This window comes from Lepidochelys kempii, chromosome 1 (assembly GCF_965140265.1).
Source record: "Lepidochelys kempii isolate rLepKem1 chromosome 1, rLepKem1.hap2, whole genome shotgun sequence".
Classification (NCBI taxonomy): Eukaryota; Metazoa; Chordata; order Testudines; family Cheloniidae; genus Lepidochelys; species Lepidochelys kempii.
In genome coordinates, this window is record NC_133256.1 from 147168136 (window position 1) to 147192534 (window position 24399).

Genomic DNA, 24399 nt, shown 5'->3' on the forward strand with positions numbered 1-24399 from the left:
AAGGTCCTGGGGGTCATAGTGGATCACAAGCTAAATATGAGTCAACAGTGTAACACTGTTCAAAAAAAGCAATCATTCTGGGATGTATTAGCAGGAGTGTTGTAAGCAAGACACAAGAAGTAATTCTTCTGCTCTAGTCCGCGGTGATTAGGCCTCAACTGGAGTATTGTGTCCAGTTCTGGGTGCCACATTTTCAGGAAAGATGTGGACAAACTGGGGAAAGTTCAGAAAAAGAGAAACAAAAATGATTGCAGGTCTAGACAACATGACTTATGAGGAAAGATTGAAAAAACTGGGTTTGTTTAGTCTGTAGAAGAGAAGATTGAAAGGGGACATGATAACAGTTTTCAAATACATAAGAGATTGTTACAAGAAGGAGGAAGAAAAATTGTTCTCATTAACTTCTGAGGATAGGATAAGAAGCAACGGGCTTAATTTGCAGCAAGAGTGGTTTAGGTTGCATTCCAGGAAAAACTTCATAACTGTCAGGGTGGTTAAGCTCTGGAATAAATTGCTTAGAGAATATGTGGAATCTCTGTCATTTGAGATTTTTAAGAGCAGGTTAGACAAACACCTGTCAGAGATGCTCTAGATAATATTTTGTCCTGCCATGAGTGCAAGGGACTGGACTAGATGACCTCTTGAGGTCCCTTCCAGTCCTACATTTCTATGATGTGGGAGCCAAAGTTTGAATCTCTGATCTGGAGCAGGAACCTTCCCCCATCTCACATGAGTATTCTAGCTGCCATGTTATTAGCTATTCACTGTAGGTCACTCTAAATTTCTCCTGTTGAAGCTGTTTTGCTGTAATTCTTGAATAGTCACTGGGTGAGAGACAGCAAGAGCGAGAGAATGACTTTATAGCCTGATGGTGAGGGTGATTGATACAAAGTGGAACAGTTTGAACAGGAGAGACTGAAAAAACACACCCCACCCCCAACAGCCAATAGCCTGGTAGGTTAGAGTCCTTGCTCCAGAGAAGGGATTTAAAAGTGGGTCTCGCACACCCCAGGAAGTGCCCTGGCTATTGGGTGTAAGGAGAGTGCCTTCACCGCCACCTTCATTTCCTTTGCTTTTATTTAAAAAGGTTAAAAATGCCCCAAGTCCAAACAAATGGCTTCATTTTGGGTTGAAGAAAACATTTTTTGTTCAACCAGAAACTAAATTTTTCTGATCTTTTTGATTCGGCTAAAATTCCGAATTGATATTTTTTTTTTTAGTGTTTCAGAACTGATAGCAAACTGAAAACATCAGTTTTTCTGATAGCCTCTACTTCTAAGTTTTACTTCCATATTCCCTTCCTGTGTGGCTTTGAACAAGGCACTTCAGTTCCTGTGACTCCATTGCCACGTCTGTAATATGAGAATAAATAGTTAGGGCTGTCGATTAATCACAGTTAACTCATGCGATTAACTTAAAAAAATTAATCACAGTTTTAATCGCATTGTTAAACAATAGAATACCAATTGAAATTTATTAAATATTTTTGGATGTTTTTCTACATTTTCAAATATATTGATTTCAACTACAACACAGAATACAAAGGGTTTACTGCTCACTTTATATTATTATTTTTGATTACAAATATTTGCACTATAAAAATGAAACAAAAAATACACCATTTTTCAATTCACCGAATACAAGTACTGTAGTGCAATCCCTTTATCGTGAAACTGAAACTTACAAATGTAGATTTTTTGTTACATAATTGCACGCAAAAACAAAACAATAGAGAATTTTATTCTCAACAAGTCCATTCAGTCCTACTTCTTGTTCAGCCAATCGCTAAGTCAAACAAGTTTGTTTACATTTACAGGGGATAATGCTGCCCACTTCTTATTTACAATGTCACCAGAAAGTGAGAGCATGGCACTTTTGTAGCCGGTATTGCAAGGTATTTACGTGCCAGTTATGCTAAACATTCGTATGCCCCTTCATGCTTTAGCCACCATTCCAGAAGACATGCTTCCATGTTGATGATGCTCGTTAAAAAAAAAAAAGTCTTAATTAAATTTGTGACTGAACTCCTTGGGGGAGAATTGTATGTCTCTGGCTCTGTTTACCCGCATTCTGCCATATATTTCATATCACAGCTATCTCAGATGATGACCCAGCACATGTTCATTTTAAGAACACTTTCACTGCAAATTTTACTAAACACAGAGAAGGTACCAATGTAAAATTTTTAAAGACAGGTACAGCACTCGGCCCAAGGTTTAAGAATCTGAAATGCCTTCCAAAATCTGAGAGGAACGAGGTGTGGAGCATACTTTCAGAAGTCTTAAAAGAGCAACATTCTGATGCGGAAACCACAGAACCCGAACCACCAAAAAAATAAATTTAAAAAAATAAACCTCCTGCTGGTGGTATCTGACTCAGATGATGAAAATGAACATGAGTCAGTCCACACTGCTTTGGATTGTTATTTAGCAGAACCTGCTATCAGCATGGACACATGTCTTCCGGAATGTGGTTGAAGCATGAAAGGACATCTGAATCTTTATTGCATCTGGCATGTAAACATCTTGTGATACCAGCTACAACAGTGCCATGAGAACACCTGTTCTCACTTTCAGGTGACAATGTGAACAAGAAATGGGCAGCGTTATCTCCTGAAAATGTAAATAAACTTGTGTGTCTGAGTGATTGGCTGAACAAGAAATAGGACTGAGTGGACTTGTAGGTTTTAAAAGTTTTACATTTTTTTATTTTTGAACATAATTCTACATTTGTAAGTTCGACTTTAATGATAAACGGATTGCATTACAGTACTTGTATTAGTTGAACTGAAAAATACTATTTCTTTTGTTTTTTACGGTGCAAATATTTGTATAAAGTGTTCACTTTGTATTCTGTTATAACTGAAATCAATATATATGAAAATGTTGAAAATATCCAAAATATTTAAATAAATGATATTCTATTATTGTTTAACAGTGTGATTAATCGTGATTAATTTTTTTAATCGCTTGACAGCCATATAACTAATACTTAATTACCTAACTCAGTTATTGTGCAGCTTATTATTTAGTTAATGTTTGTTCAGTGCTGTATATCTTCTAAGCAATATTGGGCCAGTTTTTTTCTGGATCCTTAATTGGCAAAACTCCCATCAGTACGAGGAGTGAAGAGAGAGAAAAACTGATAAAGGACTTCAGAATCTGTTCATTATTAGAAAGATACATTCCTAAAAATACAGATGATGGGACTATTTTAGAAGAAAATATTGCATTGTCTGATACTTTCACAAAAAGATATAGGGTGAGCAGGACAATTAAGAGAACCAAATCTTACAAGCTTGAGATGAATCAGCAGTCTCTAACAAGCCACTCAGCTGTTCTTCACACAGAGTCAAATCCTGAAATCTTTAATTAGGTTTCATTTAGGCCCTGCTCCTGCAGTGATCTCTGTGTGGGTGAGGGGTTTCTCCACAGACCTCTTAGAAGGAAGCAAATGTCCTATTACCCCCAACAAGAAGGCTGACTAAGTACTTCAGGAATTAGACCTAACAGAGGACTCTTAATCTTTTTAATATAAGGAAAAATGTCAATATATAGGAAAATATTTGTGCAATAATGATAATTTCCCATAGTTGGCATATATTAAGAAAAGGTAACTAAAAAATGTCACATACTGACATCTTCATACGCATAGTAGCATTTTTCTTAAAATATCACATCTGAATTATTGATCATTTGATCCACTCTTTAAAATTCAAAAATAGATAAATAACTCTTCTGAATACTATTTAGTAGTTAAAATTCTACAAACAGAAAATATCTAACCATGATAACTCTTTCATGAATCCAGTCTGGTGCCTCAGAAGACTGGATCAAAAAAGTTCTGAGAACATCTCTTCTAATTAGGAGGGAAAAAATGAAGAATCATTGTACAGTGGTTCCAGTGATATGGGTATTCGGGTACATTCAAATATTTTCATTAACAAAATAAAGTAATAATTAAAAAAACCGTGGCAGATACCATGTGACAACAGATTACGTATCCAACAGAGCAGGAAGACAACCGCATTTATGATCTCTCTGCCTACTAAATAAAATATTACCTATTTTAAGCATGAGAAAATCTTTTTTGTTTTTTTTATATAGAACTTTATATACATTCAAAGTCCAGGTGAAACTAGTAGGGTTAGCACACCTATATAGATCAAAATCAAACCAAATATTCATCAAGTCTCATGCAAAAAGATATATACATGTAATTATTGTTGCAGTATTTGTAGTAATAATAAAGTTTGTAATGGTTTATGGTGGGGTATTTTTTTTATCCTCAACATATACTCACCTTTCATTTGTCATGACATTTCTCTGGAAGATAAATTCAGTTTTACCATAGAAAGGACTCTAGGCACACACACAATTCACGTTAATGGTTGCATTTCAAGAAGATATATAACCATTACATTTCTTCAGTATACTCTATATATCTATAGAGTATGGATATATATACACATACTTAATGAAACCTTAGTACAAGCTAGTGATAGGAGAACTACATACATTTGGTATGAACAAGCACTCAACAAGTTCAGGTTCTTATGCAAACTTTATCTGAATTATCTGAATTGGGACTCTGCTAGGGAGAATCTCTCAAGAGAACATATTCCTTCAGAAGATTTCTGATGCTAACACCTTCTGCTCAGGATACAGATATGAAAACAGGCTCTCTCAGAGCAACACTGTGCTTCAGGTCTCAGCCAGAACAGGAAGTATGTGAACATTATTTACATAATACCATTAGTGTTTTGTATCACACCTAGCAAATGGGGCCTCAATCCCGAAATGACAGGTTTCAGAGTAACAGCCGTGTTAGTCTGTATCGCAAAAAGAAAAGGAGGACTTGTGGCACCTTAGAGACTAACAATAGACTCTAAGGTGCCACAAATCCCTAAATGGAGTCTCTAGGTGCTACTCCAAATAAGAGGGCCAGATTTAGGGACTGGTATGCAACATAACATAATATGGAGGGGGGGGTGCCCCCTTACTACCTTGCACCAACTATCTGTACCACTTTTTTGGTGGATTATCATGGAAAGCATGCATGTATACACAGAAGATAATGGGGGCAGGGAAGTAATCAAACTTTCTAGAGAGCCTCAGTGCAAGTTTTCTGTGAAGGTTATGGGGACTCTTTCTCTGAAAGGGTGCATCCAATCCTAGTGTAATATTCTCACCCAAATGAGAATTACCTTACAAATAAAAATAGATAATTTCCACTTCTCATGGCAAACATACTTTGAAAAATACTATGCTTCAAAGTTATCATTATAACATCCTCTATATTTCTTGCCGAGAGTTATATGGTAGCGGAATCACCACTTACTGCTATCAGTAATGATTGTTCTAGCCTCTTGATTGCCGGTCTTGTTTTTTAGATTCTGTGCTGCAGTTATTAGCTCCTCCAGTTGGGGACGCCTTTGTTCCAATTCCTGGAGTGCTGCCTGGTTGTACAAAAGAAAGTATACACATAAAATTGAGAGTAGCTCCAAGCCACTTTTAGTTGTATTTCACTGTCATAGGAATAGTATACGATACCAGTGTTCGACCTGGTCCAGTAGCTTCTTCTGGATATTTTAGTGGAATGACTCAACCCACATACTAGAATATTATACAATTACATACCTCCAAATGGAATTTTCTTCCTCATCTCAGGAAAGTGGTGATTGTTTATTTTTTTGTCCTGAAGCACGAACCTTTATATATTTTTATATTATTCTTATTGGATGATAATGATATTCTCATTATTCATAAAAATGTCTACTCCTTTTTTGTGAATTCCACTAAATTCTTTGGGTAAAATTGTCAAAAGTGCTTAAATAAGGAGCATAAGGACATGGCTACACTTGCAGATGTAGAGCGCTTTGAGTTAAACCCACTTTTGGAGAGCACAGTAGGGAAAGCACTGCCATCTGTCCACACAGACAGGAACAAGCGCACTGGCGTGGCCACATTTGCGGCACTTGCAGCAGCATTGGGAGCGGTGCATTATGGGCAGCTATCCCACAGAGCACCTCTTCCCATTCTGGCGCTGTGGCTTCTGGGAAGGGGGCGGTGGGTGTGGGGCGTTCTGGGTGCTGTCCCAACACCCTGTGATGCATCGGTTTGCATCCCAGCAATCCCTGTGTTTCTGTACACATTTGGTGCCATCTTTCAACATTTTTTGTACTGTGTGCTCTGTCTTCCCTTTCAGTCTGCGGGAATGGAGCCTGAACTGCTGAGGAGTAAGCTGATGAGTCTCACCAGCATGTCACGTTTGGCAGTTGAGTTATTCCTTATGATCCAAAGTGACAGTGAGGGCTCCGACAATGATATCGACTCGAGTAACGCATATGACACGAGTTTGCTTGTGACATTCAGACATGCTCACCACCATGGAGCACCGCTTTTGGGCTTGAGAAACAAGCACTGAGTGGTGGATCACATCATCATGCAAGTCTGGGATGACGAGCAGTGGCTGCAGAACTTTTGGATGAGAAAAGCCACTTTCATGGAACTGTGTGAGGGGCTCGCCCCCACCCTGTGGCACAAGGACACGAGATTGAGAGCTGCCCTGATAGTGGAGAAGTGGGTGGCTATTGGAATCTGGAAGATGGCAACTCCAGACAGCTACCGATCGGTCACTAACCAGTTTGGAGTGGGGAAGTCGACCGCTGGAATTCTGTTGATGCAAGTTTGCAGGGCCATTAATCGCATCCTGCTCAGAAGAACCGTGACTCTGGGTAACATGCATGACATTGTGGATGGCTTTGCACAAATGGGTTTCCCTAACTGTGGAGGGGCAATAGATGGCACGCATATTCCAATTCTGGCACCAGCCTACCTAGCCTCCGAGTATGTTAATTGGAAGGAGTATTTCTCTATGGTTCTCCAGGTGCTTGTGGATCACCATGGGCGTTTCATTGACATTAATACAGGCTGGCCTGGAAAGGTGCATGGCGCACCCATCTTTTGGAACACTGGCCTATTCAGGAAGCTGCAAGCCGGGACTTTTTTCCCAGACCAGAAGATCACCATAGGGGAAGTCAAAATGCCCATTGTGATCCTTGGAGACCTCGCTTACCCTTTAATGCCGTGGTCATGAAACCCTACACAGGGAGCCTTAACAGCAGTAAGAAGCGGTTCAACAACAGGCTGAGCTTGTGCAGAATGACTGTGGAGTGTGCTTTTGGCTGTTTAAAGGGCCACTGGCACTCTCTGTATGGGAAGCTGGACCTGGCCGATGACAGCATTCCCACGGTAATATCCGCATGCTGTACCCTCTATAACATTTGAGAAGGGAAGGGTGAACGATTCACTCAGGCATGGAACTCGGAGGGTTCAGCACCTGAAGGCTGAATTTGAACAGCCAGAGAGCAGGGCTATTAGAAGGGCCCAGCGCGGGGCTGCAAGGATTAGGGATGCCTTGTGGGAGCAATTTGAGGCTGAAAGCCACCAGTAATGTCTGGTGTCCTGCACGGGAGTGAAGTGCAGTGGTTCCAATGTTCGTAGGAATCTGTGTTTGCTACGCTGATATGCAGTGCCTGTTTCTTTCCTGGGCTAAGGTATCTTTTACTTTATGCAATAATAAAGAATGTTTTCAAAGCCAAAAAATCCATTTATTGAAAAGAAACACGACTACTTGGGAAACAGAAAGGGCAAAGGGGTGGGGTGGGGAACGGTACAATCACAGAGTTACGTATGTCCTGTTATCATACTTGGCCTTCCTGTCTGGAGTGCTGTGCAATGAGTGCTGCACTTCAGGATGGCTATACTGCATGGTGATGGGGGTTGAGTGCAGTGGGTAAGGGTCGTAATCTTCAGGGCTGGGTGGGGAAGCTAAAGGTGTTGGAGGCAGCTGGTAGCGGTAAAAACCCGGATGTTGGGGAAAGTGGGTTGGAGGTGACATGGGGGCACAAGGGAAAGAGTTTTGGGGCAAGGGCTGCAGGGCGGGTCGGGCACGGTAGTGCTCCACCTGCATGGCTATGAGCACCTGGATCGAGTCCACCTGGCTCTACATTACGCTGATCAGCCGATCCGTGCTTTGCTGCCGGAGCACCGCGCTTTTGCACCGCCACTCCTCATTCTGCTGGCGGATCCTCCTTTCACTGTCCTGCCACTCCTGCACTTTTCCATTTTCATTACTTGAATGCTCCATTATTTCATGCAGCATGTCTTCCTTGCTTCTACGTGGCCTCTTTCTGATTCTTTGGAGTCTTTCGGCTGGTGATAACATGGACGGCTGAGATCTCAAGGTTGCATCTGTAAAGGCAAAATGCAACACTTAACAGAGGCAGCATTGTTCACACCAGACAGAGCAGTGATTCCCCCTTACTTAAGGGCAAGCACAGTCTACACAATAGCGTAATTTTCCTGTCCCAAAGCGAGCACACATAACCCACAGGAGCCCTAAAAATGTGAGTAAGCACAGGGTCATGCGTGACTGATTGTTTCACGGCTGTACTGTCCTCTGGGTTTCTGTGCCATGGGGAGAGCCAAAAGCAGCAGGGGGCCCCTATACTGAACCCTGTCCCCACTTTTTCCATAGAAGTTCATCCTGGAAGATATCTCGCTGCTGAGGGTAACCTGGGCAGCAAGAGAGGGTCTTCTACTGCAATGCGGATTCTGCCCTGCCCCATAAGCAGCCTGCCTGTGTGCAGCAATGGTCCCCCCTCCAATGTTCCCTCTAATTTTTGACAGGCCGTGTGCGCAAAAAATTTCTTCTGTGCAAATTGTTGTGTGTGTGGGGTTTAGGATCTGTATGCGCACACGCACACACACACACACACAGAGCTTAGAGGGAACAGTACCCCCCGCCCCTCACGGCACAGTGGTGTGGGCAAGTTAGCCTTACTGGGACAAGGAACATAGTGGCTCTCCTGAGAAACCTGTGCAAGCATATTGCCCAAGTTCTGGATGAGACCTTTGAAAAGATCACTGAGGCCGATTACCATGATGTGAGAGAACACATCAACGCCCTATTCTGCATCTAGGCATGCATGCTGCCCTAACCCTTCTCACCCCAAGAGCCTGCACCGAATAACTTCCTTCCCAAAATAAAAGTCGCTTACCGGGAACCTCCTCTGGTGTTTGTCCTTCCCCAAGCACCAGCTGCCGCGACTGGCTACCTTCCTCCTGGCTTGAGAGCAGCTCCCGGCTGCATGCATCTCAGGATTCCGGAGTGTCTTCCTCCGCCTCAGCACCCTTGCTCCCACTTTGCTCCGCCTCCTCTTCCTCCTCCCACCTTGTTGAACTGGGCTCTGAAGGTGGTCCATGGTGGTCCAGTGGAGGTGGGGTCACCCCCAAGTATCGCATCCAGCTCTTTGTAGAAACGGCAGGTTGCAGGGACAGCACCAGAGCAGCTGTTTGCTTCACAGGCTTTGCAGTAGGCATTCTACAGCTCCTTCACTTTAACCCTGCACTGCAGTGCATCCCAGTCATGGCCCCTTTTCATCATGCCCCTAGATATCTGCCCGAAGGCATAGTAATTCCTATGGCTGGTGTGCAGCTGGGACTGGACAGCTTCCTCCCCACAAACACTGATGAGGTCCAGCACCTCGCCATTGCTCCATCCTGGGGATCGTCTGGCGCGTGGAGGCATGGTCACCTGGAAAGATTCGCTGAGAGCACTCCACGCCTGGCTGAGCAAACAGGAAGGGGATTTTCAAAAATCACAGAGAATTTAAAGGGCGGGTCTGACAGTTGGTCACCTGATGGCAGGGCAGTAGAGTTCAAAGTGACGACCAGAGTGGCTAGCACAGGCATTGTGGGACACTTCTGGAGGCCGATCTGAGCACACTTTAGCACCAGGGCATCCACACTGGTGCTGCGACGCTCCAGCAGGGGCGAAGCATACATTATTCCACTCGCAGAGGTGGAGTACCAGCAGCGCTGTAGCCGCGGAGTTAGAGCGCTCTATGTGTCTTGCCAGTGTGGACAGGTAGTGAGCTAGTGCGCCCGGGGCTCCTTTATTGCGCTGTAACTCGCAAGTGTAGCCAAGCCCCAAGTCCCATTGAAAATGTTACCCTTTGGTTCAGTAATATCTACAGCAGTGAGTTCTATGGATAGCAAGCATATGTTACACAAGGGCTCTTTTATGCTTGAATTTGCAGTGGGAAGGGCTGTGGAGATGGAAGTGGACCTGCCACTTACTAGATCTACAAGTCACCCCCCGCCCCAAAGAGGACGCGTGCTGAAGGAACTGTGTGGTACTACCTGCCTCCTAAGGCAACAGTATCATCACAAAGTGGCTCTGTTAATCCTCCATAGCCTGTCCAAGAAGATGTGGGAGGAAATGATCACTTCCAGGCACTAGCCCTCATGGAGTTACCAAGACTACAGAGTCTTGCTTGATGTGGGAAACAGATCTTATCTCTGCATGACCAACATGTTATTCAGAGAGATTTAGAAGAAAACTTGAAGGCCAATATTTTGTGTCAGTCTGATGTAAAGCAGAAAAAATCTTTGCTACCTGAAATAAGTAAACTTTGGTAAAAAAAAATCAAAACACCAAACAAACAAAAAGGCCAAACATGCAATACTGTTGCGGCACTTTACATGAGGAAAAACATCCAATATTATTCAAAACAACACCTAAAGGAAGGGCCTACAGAATGTAATGGAAAGTTGTAATTATTATCTAGATTTTTTTGAACCACCCTATAGAATTTAGTAGAGATTTACATCCCTATAATAAAGCTATAGAAAGTATATAATTTTGTACAATTGATAGTTTTTACAATAATTTGCAGTTTAGCCATATAAAATTTACATTGGCTTTCATTCTTATGAAATTATATAGGACTATTGTATGAGGGGAAGATCTTTAGTAAAAAAAAAAACCCTTCACTTCTTAATATTTTAGGTCCATTCAACAGAAATGTCATGCAGTTTTTGTGAACAGGGAAGACCAATGTAAGATTGCGTATGTCTTATAATGATTTGTCAGTCTTGATACCTTACAATGTATGTAGCAAAAAAGTAGCTGGTAGTTGTGATCATTTAAGGAGGCCTCAAGCAAAGGTGTAAAACCCTGGAAGTGTGACCTTGAAAATCTAATCTAGAATTGTTCACAGAAAGTGAACATAGCTATCATAATGAGCTACTGCAAATTCCATATTGTGACAGAAGGGGAGCTGGTACATAACAGTGTAATGCATACTGATATGTAAAAAATTTATGAACATTGTATGTGGCCAGGTCTGTAAGGAGAAGTTATTGTAGCGTTAGAGCACCAGTGTGTGTCGGAATAATAAACAGGAAGGCAACACACGACAGCTTCCCAGATCAGAAAACATCAAGCATACACTTGAAAGACCATGGGAAAAACTATTCGTTTCAAGGATCTTACCTCCTGTCTCCAAGGAAAATGCAAGCATGTTTTGCCAAGTTTGATGAACTTGGAAATCAAAAGGGCTATAAACAGCGTAAAAGTGATTTGATCCCTGAGAAGGGGAGTTGAGTTGTCAGGTGCTCTCCAGGCTATTGTCTAACAAGGAGTCAAGATGACAGAGAGAAGAGCACTGTTTAGCTCAGAAGTGTGTATCTTCCACCAACAGAAGTTAGCTCTATAAAAGTTATTGCCTCACCGACTTCATTCTCTTATAGGCAATTAGTCCTTCTAGAGTTCCCATGTGGGAGATGGTTAGATACTTAGTAAGCAAGACACGCATATAACCAGGTTGACTGTTTTAATGATTTTTTTCTGGAATGCTTTTCTTCTAAATAAATAATACATTTCTTTTAGAAGTTTATTAGGTCACAGCTTAGCACTGTAATTGCCCCGGAGGGAAGAGAACTGCAGGATCTTGGCCTAAGTCAGACCCGCGGAGGCAAACATGATTAATACCAGGGGACTGCAACCCAGGGCCCGGTCTAAGAGTAGGAGAATTGTGTGACTACATTCCCAGCTCAGGTGACAGCTAGATGCCTAACATGTGACAAGACCAGGTAGAGATGAGACGTGCAGCTCACTCAGTAACATATGTCAAAAGCAAAATACATGGAGCTGGGTTTCGTTCTGTTCAAATAGCTATACATCTCTTTAGTAATTCGTTAATTCTTTTACTAAGTCACATATCTGTACAGCAAAAGTGCACGGATAGGTCTATCTGGGATTTTTGCCCTTAACTACCATATTGGAGGCTCTTTTAAAATCTATTGGCTTTGGCAGCCTACATTCATGCCTGTGTGTTTGGATGGCATTATGCCCATTCCTATGTTGATTACATTGTTTACCGGGGCACAGGTGCCAACTAAACACTGGTTAAGATGGGCAGTTTACATAATTCAGAGTGCCATTTTTTTTACAAGAAGTCTCTGTGATAGCACTCAAGCATATGAGTTTTGTTTCTTCGACTTTGTTTCTTAACACCGCTCTATATAATTATGTGCTTCTGAAGTAGTGGTACTCAGTCCTGCAGAGCTGGAGAGCCAAGCAACCAATAAAATGTTATATAACACCACAAAATAATCAGTGTTATGTTCTGATGCTGTATATCAATGTTTGCATCACACACATATCACCAGTATGGACTATGTAGAGGGAACATCACAAAACAGACACCATCATGTAGCAATCCATCTTCATCCGATTAAATATCCTCTGTCCCTCCTTCCTCTCCTGGCTTTTGAAAGGCAAGAGTTATTTCTCTTCCCTAGCTTTTCCTCAACCTGAAAACTGTTTGGAAAAAGTAATCAAATGATTGACACCCTCTGCCAGAAATGGCTCAGAGCCACCTCCACAATGCATGTCTGTGTTCTTCACACTACCTCATGTGTACTGAACAGCAAAGAGAGCTCTTTTCTCACTTTAGTTGAAAGCAGGAACAGTCAGACCAGAAGACACCCTGAGAGCTGCATAAAGGATGCTTAAAAGCAGCATATCTCTCCAAATCCAGAGATTAAGTACCAGTGCCTTAAAGTCTGCCCACAGAACAAGAAAGAAACCCATGTAGCATTTATACAAATTTTTGGTTGCCAGCAAAAAGCAAGACAGTTATACTACAGTGGGCTCCAAATCACGTTGAATACAAAAAATACAGTCAATGAAACTTAAGCATGTGCTTAAGCACTGTCTGATGCTTAAGTGCTTTCCTGAATCAGGGCCTCTGAGAATATTGGCACTGTTTCTCTTTCTAGCATCACTGCTTTCTGTGGGAGATATGATCTGGGCCTTTGTTTGAGCAATTCTTTCTCCTTGCCATTGAATGTGTGGATTTCAGAAGATGTTCCTTCAAATGAATTAGCCTGTATTTTTCCAAAGAACCAGAGAGAGGTCCTCAAATCCCGACACCAGTACAGTACATGAATCTTCCGATTCTATACTCCTAGTAGGTGATAGGAGTATAAAATCACAGGAAGAGTCCCTTTCTTCTGACTCTGAGAACTTTCTCTGAGTAAGGAGGAAACTATTATCTGTTACACTTCTTTCTCTCTCTGCTTCAGTGTGTAGATTCTACGTTCTTCAGCCACCTCCTGCCCAACTTCCTGACAGACTTTTAAAGAAACAATCCATGTACCTTTACAAGGTTCAACCCCCAGCTTTTTGTGCAGTGACAGGAAAGGTGTATGCATGTACATGTGCAAACGCCATTTCATCCCCAGAATGATCTGAGGAAAACTCCCTTATAGTTTTTCCTCAATTTTGGTCTACACTTATGGATTTTTTCTGACTCAAAGCCTTCCACAATCAATTTATTCTATTCCCTCTGATTTAGGTAAGCCCTGTTGAATGCTGAAAAAAGAGAAACACAACCACTTGGGTTTTTTTTTTAATAGAGATGATAAGTGCAGGTGAGTAAATGCAACAGTCAGAACAGCTGAGAAAAATAATTAGAGAAGGGTGTAAACCTGAGCAGCAGCAGCTGCAACAGGATCTTTAGCAAGAAGGAACACAGCAGACACCTAGACTTCAGCTTCGCTAATATGGAACATTACAAAACTCATGTAAAGGTTTTTGACTGGGTGAATAGATTGTCTCTCCCTCACACTCCCCCACCTGTTTGAAAGAAGTGTTTGGATTGGGGATAGGTATGGAGACCTCTAAACAATAGTTTAAGATGGAAAATAGTTGATCAGACAATTTTCAATTGTCTTCTGACAATACACAACTTTCAGAAATCTAAATCAGGGGCAACAGGTGTTTTGAAATGTTCAGAGGAACTCTTCAAACCCAGGGAATAAGTAGAAAACATTCAGTATAATAAAACCGGATCCCAAAGTGAAACTAAGCAATCTTTACAGACATACAAACTGAATTAATTACTTCATTTCAAACATTAAAATATATTGTTACAATAGCCTAGACAAGTAAAACTCATTAATAGTGTCATCCTGATGGTGACAGCAGGTGCAACTGACCATAAACTGTTGCCTCAAAATGGCAACTCAACAAAACAAATGCCATTTGTTATTAATAATGGAAATACCATAAAGCATTAGGATACCATTGTATCAGGATTCTCAAAGGAAATTAAATAAAACAGAAATCAGTCCTGTACGTAGAAACCTACAAAATGTTTTTTAGCCATCCATGGCACAAACAAGGAGTCCAGCTGTTCACTGGATAGTGATAGATATTGCATTTCTGTATTTCCAAACACACGGAGCTTTGCTCGTTTAATTTTTTCACACTCTCCATTCACCCAGTACACTCTACACACACTATTTAAAATATACAAAACTTTGCAAACTGTATTTTTAACTCTGAATATGAAAAGTTTAGCTCCTTAGTTAGTATAACCTCTTGGCATCAGAATGGAATTTGCAAATGTTTAATGTGAATATGACTGTCATTTATTACATGTTTGTACATCACCTAGCACAACAGGACCCCTGGTTGGTCTCTAGCAGCTACTACAATATAAATGCAAAATAATAATGAAAAATTCTGAAATTTAGATTGTTTGATATGAATTTATTTCCGTTTTATGTATAATTTGATACCTGATGCTTAAACAAATCTACTGTGTTAATCCAGCACAAAGATATCTGTAGGATCTTATGTTGTCTACTAACCTATCTCTTAACGTATTGCCATGTGAAGAAGCATGTGGCATTGGAAGGGTTACACAACTCAATTTAATCAGTGAAAATTACAAATAGGAACTGAAACATATCTGCTGTGAGGTGTACAGACGGGAATCTGACCCTTTAAAATGTGATGAAACATTTTTTTTTTGTTATCTTGACTACTGTCTCCTGCTATAATCCTGATGGTCACTGTACTTCTCACAGTTTATAGTGTTAAACCTACAAACCCTTAATTCATATGAGTTGCTCCAGTAAACTAACCAGAACTATGTGTAGATTGGGCCCTATATTTGAAAGGTACCCATATTTGAAGATGGAGTAATACAGTGGTCAATCAGGCCATTGATTTCAAAGGCTGCAGAACTGGGCCCCAACCTTGAAATCTCTCTTTTTCAGAAAAGCAGTTTTATAAATTTAATCATAATAGCCTGTGGTAGCACCACAATAATGTAGAGATGTGATTCAAACAGCAAACATCTCTGTTTTGATAAAAAGGGGCACTACAGACTTTTAACACATTTTCCACATTGATGGACAGTGATTGCTCAAAAGAGAAATCCAATTTTCAAGCCCCTAACTTTTATGGTTTCTTTACACAAAAGTGTGGTTGAAATATGGAACAAATTGCTAAAGTCAGCCACTGAAGCAAGTAGTATAAATCAGCTGAAAAAGGAATTGAAAAAAAATCTTAAAGGAAGAAATTTAGTGAACATAAGTACCAGCTGGATTTGAGGCAGTTAAGACAATGCTATAAAAAGTTCACTGGATTTTAAATGATTTGACTCTAAAAAACTACAAGCTTATATGTTGAAATGTATATGTAACCCTTCTGCCCATCAGAGTTGGCAGCAACAAGGGCCGGGTTCAGTATCTAGGGGTTCCATTCCAATAACACAATGCAAAACCGGCTCGAGCCCCCACCCAGTGACCTGGGACAAACATATACCACCCCCGCTGGGCGCCTCTAAGAGGCAATACTTCCCCTCTCGCAAGCACAGAGTCTGAGTGTAGCAAAAGTCTTTTAATAACAGAGAGAAACAATGTGGCATTATGTTGGGGAAACACCACCAACAGGATTCATAACACAACCCATGAGAAAAAAACCCACCCCAAGCAAACTGGGGCGTGTCCTTTCCCTTTTGTTCTTGAGTCCAGCAACCCCAAATCACCAAAAGTCCCAAAAGTTCAACAACCCAAAAGTCTCTGTCCCTGGTCAGTGCAGCACCAGAGTTCGAAAGTTTATCTGCAGAGATTTAGCTCCCAACCTGGGTGGAGATGGGAGGGGGGGTGTTAAGGGGCACCTTATGTGGTCCAAAGCCGATTGCCCCACCTCTCCATGGGGCTCCGCTCCGCTCCACCAGCCGTCCCATGAATCGCTCCACTCTGCCAGCCGCCCCCATGAGCTGCTCCAGCCGTCCCCGCAAACTGCTCTCCTCCAAGAGCCGCTCTGCTCACCATCCCATGATCCACTCCAGGCGTCCCGCGAACTGCTCCGCAATATATCTCCAGGCTCCCCCACTACTTAAACACAACACTCAGTGATTTCAGCTCTTAGTAAGTTTAGCTCTTTTGTGATTTCAGCTTGTAGTAAGGGAGCCTCAGTGCTGGTGCACCATTGGCCCAAGTGAATTCAGCTCAGCAGCCTGTAACTAGACTGCTAATGGAATCAAAATTAGCTCTGATATTCCACAGTGGAGAGAGGAGGAAGTGCAATTAGCACGTAAGGCCCTCACCAGGGGGCCCATACCACCAGGTATAACTTAGATAATATATTTACTTCACAGTCCAAGAGACACAGACAAGGTTTTCATCTTGAGGCCAAAAGACCGAAAATATCAAGACACTTGATCATGGCCTTTGATAGGCCAAGAGACTACTGACACTTGATCTTAGCCTGTCCCCAGCCTCTCCCCATTCACTGAGTTTTGGAACCCGTGTCCCTTGCCTAGCGATTGCTACTCAGTTGATGGCAAGTCCCTCCATCATAACAAAAGGCCAAGTACAGTTCCACTGTCCTTGATTCACATCATCAGGATAATAACAATTTATTCTTCCTGCCCCAATAACAGAGAAACTGGGGATCCCACAGCAGCTAAACTGACCATTTGGGCAGCTATGGGCTCATGCTAGGCGGGATGGGTGTGCCTATGCAAATGAGATCAGCCCCTGAAGTTCTCTTCCATAACTTGCCACAACTCACCACCAGATGTCAGGGTGGACCTCATCCTGACTCTGCTTACATATATGAAAGAAATTGTGTGACTTCTGAAATCTACCTACTCTTTCAGCTATGCTTCTGGTTTGCCTTTATAGCAGCATTATTAAATTAAAGTATTTGTTTACATAGCAGTACTGGTGGTACCAAGTCTGAAGCATTTATCTCAGCATAGCTACAGCTGACTATCACTTGGGTCTGAAAGGAATTTTTCTCTCACACTGTAAATGGATTTTCTTCACCTCGCGCTGAACATCAAACAGTTAAGTCAATGGACAGAGCCATAGGTGGTTAGCTTCACCATCCTTTAGTAGATTGTGATTGATTCTGAAGTTCTCTTTACAGAGATTATGAGCCTCTTCTCATCATTGCGTTACGCTGATATAACTTTACTGGAATCAACAGAATTACGTGGCATAAAACTGAATTAATACGTGTCATAACTTTATTGAAGGGTCCTCAGCAGTAATGCTACATCTTGGGGCCACATCTGCTGTCTACTTTACAGACTTATATAGCACCCATTACTGTAATATATAAGTAGACTCAAGAACAGGGCCAGAAGTGAATAGGCCAGGGGATGAGGTATGTAGCAATATAGAAATTTAGGGCGGGCCTTCATCATCAAACAGGAAATAGAGGTACCATTTTGTTAATGTCCATATCAGTTCAAGGCCAACACACGGTAAAGGGTGTGCGCAATTCCTGGGTTGAATAATTAATGTAGTTGTTGCCATTTATTTATACTCTTACTAAATATGTGAAATCTTTATTCACTGGACTCTGTAATACCACTTTCCCCTCCTCTGACATTTCTATACAATAACTATTTAGAAGGCAGTGGGGAGATTTGTTCCCCTCTCTATGAATCTACTCACTTTTGCATACTCATGATGAAGGTCTTTGCTTGGGTAATTCAGAATTCAATTAAAGAGATTACTGAGGAAGAGGTTTGATTATCGGTCTTTTAACTCGTACAATGTTCTAAATGAAATCTGACCAAACTGATAATTTCCTTTAAGAATTTCATAACTGTCTCAACATGAACTTAAACAGAAAGCTTTCAGGGGTGTTTCGAACCTGTTCACCAGCTGGATGATCCTCTAAATCTCACACATGCTATGCACATACCTATGAAAACTGTAATTAGCAGGCTTTGGAGAAAGCTTGCTAACAATCTCAGAAAATGTAGATCTGTAACAGCTACCGTGCATTTGCATAACAAAATAGGCTCTGTTAAATTATTCCACCCCAGCACAATTTGTATTTGTTTTATTTTCACTGAGCAGAAACAGAATCTTAGAGAAAAAGATCTTCATTTACATATACTGTCAATTTAAAAATAAAACATAATAATGCAACTTATTAATTTAACTCTTCAGAGTTTTCTTTTAAAAAAGGAACATTTTGTTGCAGAAATTAAACTCTTCCATGTTAATAGATTTACAATTTTCCCTCAAAGGGGCTACAAAAATTATCTAACAGCTTTGCTAAACTGACTGAGGTGTTTCAATACAACCAAAATGGCATCAGAAAACACACTAGTTCCTCTCTGATTTCAATGTAATATTAATAAGAAAACACTTTATGCCCATTTAGGGCTCTGTCTATCCAAAAGCTGCCTTGGCAGGCCTCACTAGCTGGAACAGCCATAGTACCATCTCCCTCACTGGTGACTATGTAACATTTTGAAGAAGCCATGATTTCCCCCTTGCCAGGCAATAGGGCTGATGGAACTGATTTTGCTCCCATACTAGTATCAACTTCCTGGACAATACAATCAACTTCAACAAGGGGGCTGGAATGCCTGGCAGGCAGAGTGGGCAAGCCCCCATGCCCTGACCCCGCTACACCCCTGCCTCAACCAATCTTCACATTCCATCACTGGTGAGTGTAGTATTAAATTGTTTGTTTAAAATTATTTAAAACTTATACTGTACATGTATATAATGTTTTTCGTCTGGCAAAAAAATATCCCTGGAACCTAGCCCCTCCCCACATTTACATTAATTCTTATGGGAAATTGGATTCGCTTAACATCATTTTGCTTAAAGTTGCATTTTTCAAGAACATAACTAGGACGTTAAGTGACGAGTTATTGTATGTATTTGCCTGCTTTAACCTGTAAATAATGTTTTCATTTCTTTTTCCTAGTTAATAAATCTTCACTTAGATTGCTACAGGATTGGCTATAATTATTGCCTTTGGTAAGAGATCTAAGATATAAAATGGCTGGAGGTAAATGACTGGTGTCTTGGGACTGGAGGCAACCTGAATCTTTTGTGATCTTTGGTGTATAGCAATCAACTATCACTAAGGCCAGGTGGACATTACAGACATATATTGGTATAACTAAATCCCTTAGTGTGTGAAAAATCCACACCCCTGAGCAATGTAGTTATACCAACCTAACCCCCAATGTAGACAGTGCTATGTTGGTGGGAGAGCTGCTCCCATCGACACAGCTACCACCTCTCTCAAAGGTGGATTAACTACACTGATGGGAGAAGCAGCTGCTGCTTTGCTGATATAGCATTTTAGACCTGCCCTAAGTTCAGCTTGAACAATGGAATCCTACAGACAACTACATACAAGAAACCCATGGATCACCAAACCATAGACCCAGTAACCATCCCAAATACACTAACAAATATTGCCTAATGCCAGGCACTCAGATACCACAGAATATGCTCCAAGGAGAAAGTCTGGGATATACACCTTTACACATTCAACACTGCCTTCACCAAACAAGGACACTCCAACAGAGAAATACATTGCATCATGGAATGGGCCTCCCAAATATCCCAAGAAAACCTGCTTCAATACAGAAATAAAACCTCTTCTAACTGCACACCCCTAGTTATTATATACCAACCCACAGTGGATCCCGTACAGGGTATCATCAAACAACTACAATCCACACTCAATGAGGAACCCCATCCTGAAAGAAATCTTTCCTGAACCCCTTCTTCTGGCTGCCAAATAACACCCCAATCTCTCCAAGCTCATCATCACAAACAAGCTCCCCATAGACCAGGACATACCAACTCAAAACAGCACCAGACTCTAGAACAACAGATGCAAAAGGTGAAGACATATTTCCACTGCTACAACGATCAACATCCCCCACAACACACTTTTCAAGATCCATGGATCCTACACATGTCCATCACAACATGTGGTGTACCTCATTCAGTGCACTAATGTCCCAATAACAATTATGTGGGTGAAACCAGACAATCACAACACTCTCAAATGAACTCATACAGGAAAATGATAAAAGAAAAACACACCACATCACATGAAGGTGAAGATTTTTCACAAAACAATCACTCAATAGCAGACCTACCAGTCTTCAAAGGAAACCTGCACAACACTTTCAAAAGATGAGTATGTCAGTTTAAATTCACATTTAAAGGCTAGCCCGAACCGCCCCCCTCACGCATGTGCGCACGCGCACACACACACACACACACACACGGCTGTGCAGGGCTCGCCAGAGATGCCCTCCTACATGCCACCGGCAGCTGGGTCTGACCCCCCAAGCCCTGTACTGCCCGGGACTGGGGCTGACCCCCCTCGAGTCCTGCTCCCTAGCACCTCGCATCACTGACCCCCCTCCAACATTCCTTCGTTCCGCCCTGGTGGGGGCGGAAAGGACTTTTTTGGTAAACTGGGCATTTGTGCAGTTTGATCTTGCCAACTGATCAGGCTCCCCCATTGTTTCTCTAATGTGTCAGTTAATCATTTCTGGAAATAATTTTGAAGGGGGTATGCAGCCCCAAATGTCTGTCAGCTGACAGTTTCAACTAGAACGAAAAAAGGGAATGAAAGATATTGGCTTCAAACTAAACAATGACCAGTGAGACACCCCTACATTATCAATGGTGCCTGACTTTCTGGTAATTAGGATAGGAGTATATCTGAACCCCACAATCTTAACAACTACGAGTTGTTACTCGTGAACATACGAGTACTGTCCTCTCACACACACACTTCATTTTTAAATAAAAATCCCATAGGCAAACTGGGGTCTACCTCTCTACGGTTGGATTCCATGTGGCTGAAATGAGGGAAGGACAAGCACAGGATAAGGAGTTAAGGTGTTTTGGCATGAAAGAGCTCTTTGCATCCAGAGCTCCTTACTTTGAAATATAAAGAGATTTTTGGGGGGAGGAGAGGCAGTTGTAGAACTGTCCTTACTCAGGAGGTCAACCTTCCTCTAAATATCTTGGCTTGCTGCAGAGCTAAAGTTGATCTATAGCCAGATGGCTTCGATATTTTCTGCCACATTGGGTCCTCAGGATTCTATTTCTATGAGACTTTTTAACATATCATTTTAAACATGATATATAGTTACTTCTTCAGACCTGAGGAGTCTTGGCAGCCACCTCAGCCACTCTTTGGGGGAACACAAACACTGAACAGAGGAATTCTACATGGGAAAGGTGCTATCCAGACTATTTGTGAGCATATGGTAAAATGTCAACTAATGGGGTCACATTGACAGCAGCTTACCCCTTGGAGATCAGGTGTCATGATGGATTCTGCTAGCTGAGAGATGGAGGAGGGGAAAAAAACAGATAAAATGATAACACAATGAATTGTAACTGTTCTTTGAATCTGTCTCCTAGCACGTGTGTGCACACCAGAACAATCACCACAACAAAGCAGGAAAAAGATAAAGTTGCCTCTGTAACAAGTGATAACTTCTGATTGTATGGATGTAATAATGATTAAAACACTATTAAAATTAGCTTAATGAACATGGTCTAAGGATAAATCAGAAATGAGGGGTCAATGATAATATCAAGATTACAGACTCTGAAAGCAAATTTGAGTTGAGGACTTGCATGAAGTGTGACAGGGTCGGGCCAGATGGCTTCAGGAGAGTAATTTTTTTTTTGAAGCAGAAAAGAATTTTATTTGCAATAACACTTACAAAAAATCACCAAAAAGGAAAAAAACAAAACTATGCAACAAAACAAAAGCAAGCGCAAGGTATAACACAGAAGCCTTCAGGAGGGAGAAGTGTTCAGGCTAGCCTGGGCCCAGAGCAGGGGGGCTACCTCAACACTCGTGATCTTCCACCCTCCTGAGTTACCTGGTGGCCTGGGGGGGGGGGGGCTTCCTCGACACTGTGGTCTTCCACCCCCTCGACTTACCTAATGCCACACCCAGTGTCACTGATTATTCCTCTCCTGAGAGTGCCCGACAAGATGGGCATGGCTGCGGGGTGGGCAGTTTGGGGGGGGACGGATGTACACCCACGTGTGATAGGACCCCTCCTAGGTGACGGTGATGATGGTATCCGCAGCGGCAATGGCTGGGGCTGGGGTCTCTCACTCTTCCCCTCAATCAAAGGGTCAGATGGAGGGAACCAGATGGGGTCACCGAGCAGAAAACCTTGGACAGCGCCCACTGCTCCTCGAAGACGTCAAGGGAGTCAGTGGACGCCGCCCAGAGGGCCTCTGCCCGGATACGTGAATGTACTGAGGATCGGAAAACGGCCCTACAGTCGCAGGACGCTTCATTAGCCAACCTCCTCTCTCTGGTTTTATAGATAGCTGTTTTAGCTAGGGCTAGGAGGAGGTTAACCAGGAGATCCCGCGACTTTGTGGGGCTACAGATGGGGAGTGTGTAAATAAAAAGGTGAGGGGAAAAGTGCAGCCAAAAGCGTAACAGAATATTCGTGAGGAGCCGGAAAAGGGGCTGCAGCCTGGCACACTCTAAATATACGTGTGCCAGGGTTTCCCTCACGTTGAAAAAAGGGCAAGTATCTGGGATGGGGGTGAACCGCGTCAAAAACATGCCCGTGCTCAGAGCTCCGTGAAGGAGCTGCCAACTAATGTCCCTGACGGGCCTTGGGACCAAGGTGGAATACAGGCTGGCCGACCGGGGCTGCGCACCCTCCAAAGGTGGCAGGAGGTCCTGACACTTTGTATCGGGGTGGGACACCAGGGTGAGGGCGTGAAGGGTGTGAAGCGTGAGTGTGTATAGATGTTTCCTTGGTGCGGTTTGGAAGCTGACTGGCTGCAGTTCATGCAGCCGGCTCACAGTGAAAGGGTGAGGGGTTTGTTGGGATCTACGGGGTAGGGGCCCAATTGAAAGGTCCAGCGGGCCTGGGGTAGAGGGTGGGCGGGGTGCGCCCTCGCACAGGGCTCGGCTGAAATAAGCCCGAGCAGCGGGCGTCAAAACGGACTTCACCTCCTGAAGTATGCGCCAGGGGGTACGAGGTCTAGAGAGCCCCATGCGCCGAGCGAGCATCAGGGGATCCAGCCAGTCTCCCCGGTCGTAGTCCAGGAGGTCTCCAACTCTTGTGACTTCCGCCAGGACCAAACTCTGGTGCACCGAGTGGGACTCCGCCACCTGCACACGGAGCTGGGGGTTGTGTAGCAGGGGCTCCGCGAGGAGATCTGCTCCCACGGCGGCCGCCATGGACCTGGTCATTGAAAACAGTTTCCAGGTCCGGAGGAGGTCCTGGTAGAAGACTGGAAGTCCGGAAGCCCAAGGTCTCGCGGAAAACCTCTCGGACAGAGATAAAAGAGCTGCCGGTCGTATCGGAGCCCTTGGAAGCGGCACAGGAAGGCGTGTGCCAGCATGCTCCACGTCGAACTACCTGCATTATAGAGGAGCCTCTGCAGGGCCTGGAGGCGGAAGACACAGACCTGAGTGTGCAGACACTTCAGACCCTGTCCTCCTTCCTTCAGGGGTAGATGAAGAACCCCAACAGGGGCCCAGTGCATTCCTGACCAAAAGAACTCTAGAATCGATGTCCAGAGGTTGGTCAGGAAACCAGGGGCCGGGACCAGGGTGTTGAGCCGGTACCAGAGCGTGGACAGGACTAGTTGGTTAAGCACCAGTGCTCTCCCTCAGAGGGAGAGACATCGGAGAAGCCTCATCCATTTCTGGAGCCGCTCTATCACCCCGCCTTCTAAATTTTGCCAGTTCTCCAGTGGAGAAGGGTGCGTGGCAGAAAGATAAACGCCTAGGTAGAGCAGCGGACCCGCGCTCCACCGGATGGTCTGAAGCGTGGGTGGGAGGGAGCTCACCTGCCGCCAGTCCTCTACCACCAAGCCAGAGCTCTTGACCCAGTTGACTCAGGTGGAGGAGGCTGCCGAATTGATGGACTGGCAAGCCTCCACCCGCGCCAAGTCA

At 43.0% G+C, this 24399-nt stretch overlaps 1 protein-coding gene across 12 annotated transcripts in view; it reads right to left on the reverse strand.

The window, feature by feature from the left end:
• Positions 1-24399, reverse strand: part of DMD (dystrophin) — a 1926267-nt gene that overhangs the window by 482899 nt on the left and 1418969 nt on the right. For all 12 annotated transcript variants that reach the window (XM_073357918.1, XM_073357881.1, XM_073357898.1 and 9 more), the window contains one exon: positions 5341-5458. In XM_073357918.1, the coding sequence (XP_073214019.1) occupies positions 5341-5458 (118 nt within the window). The remainder of the gene's footprint in view (positions 1-5340; positions 5459-24399) is intronic.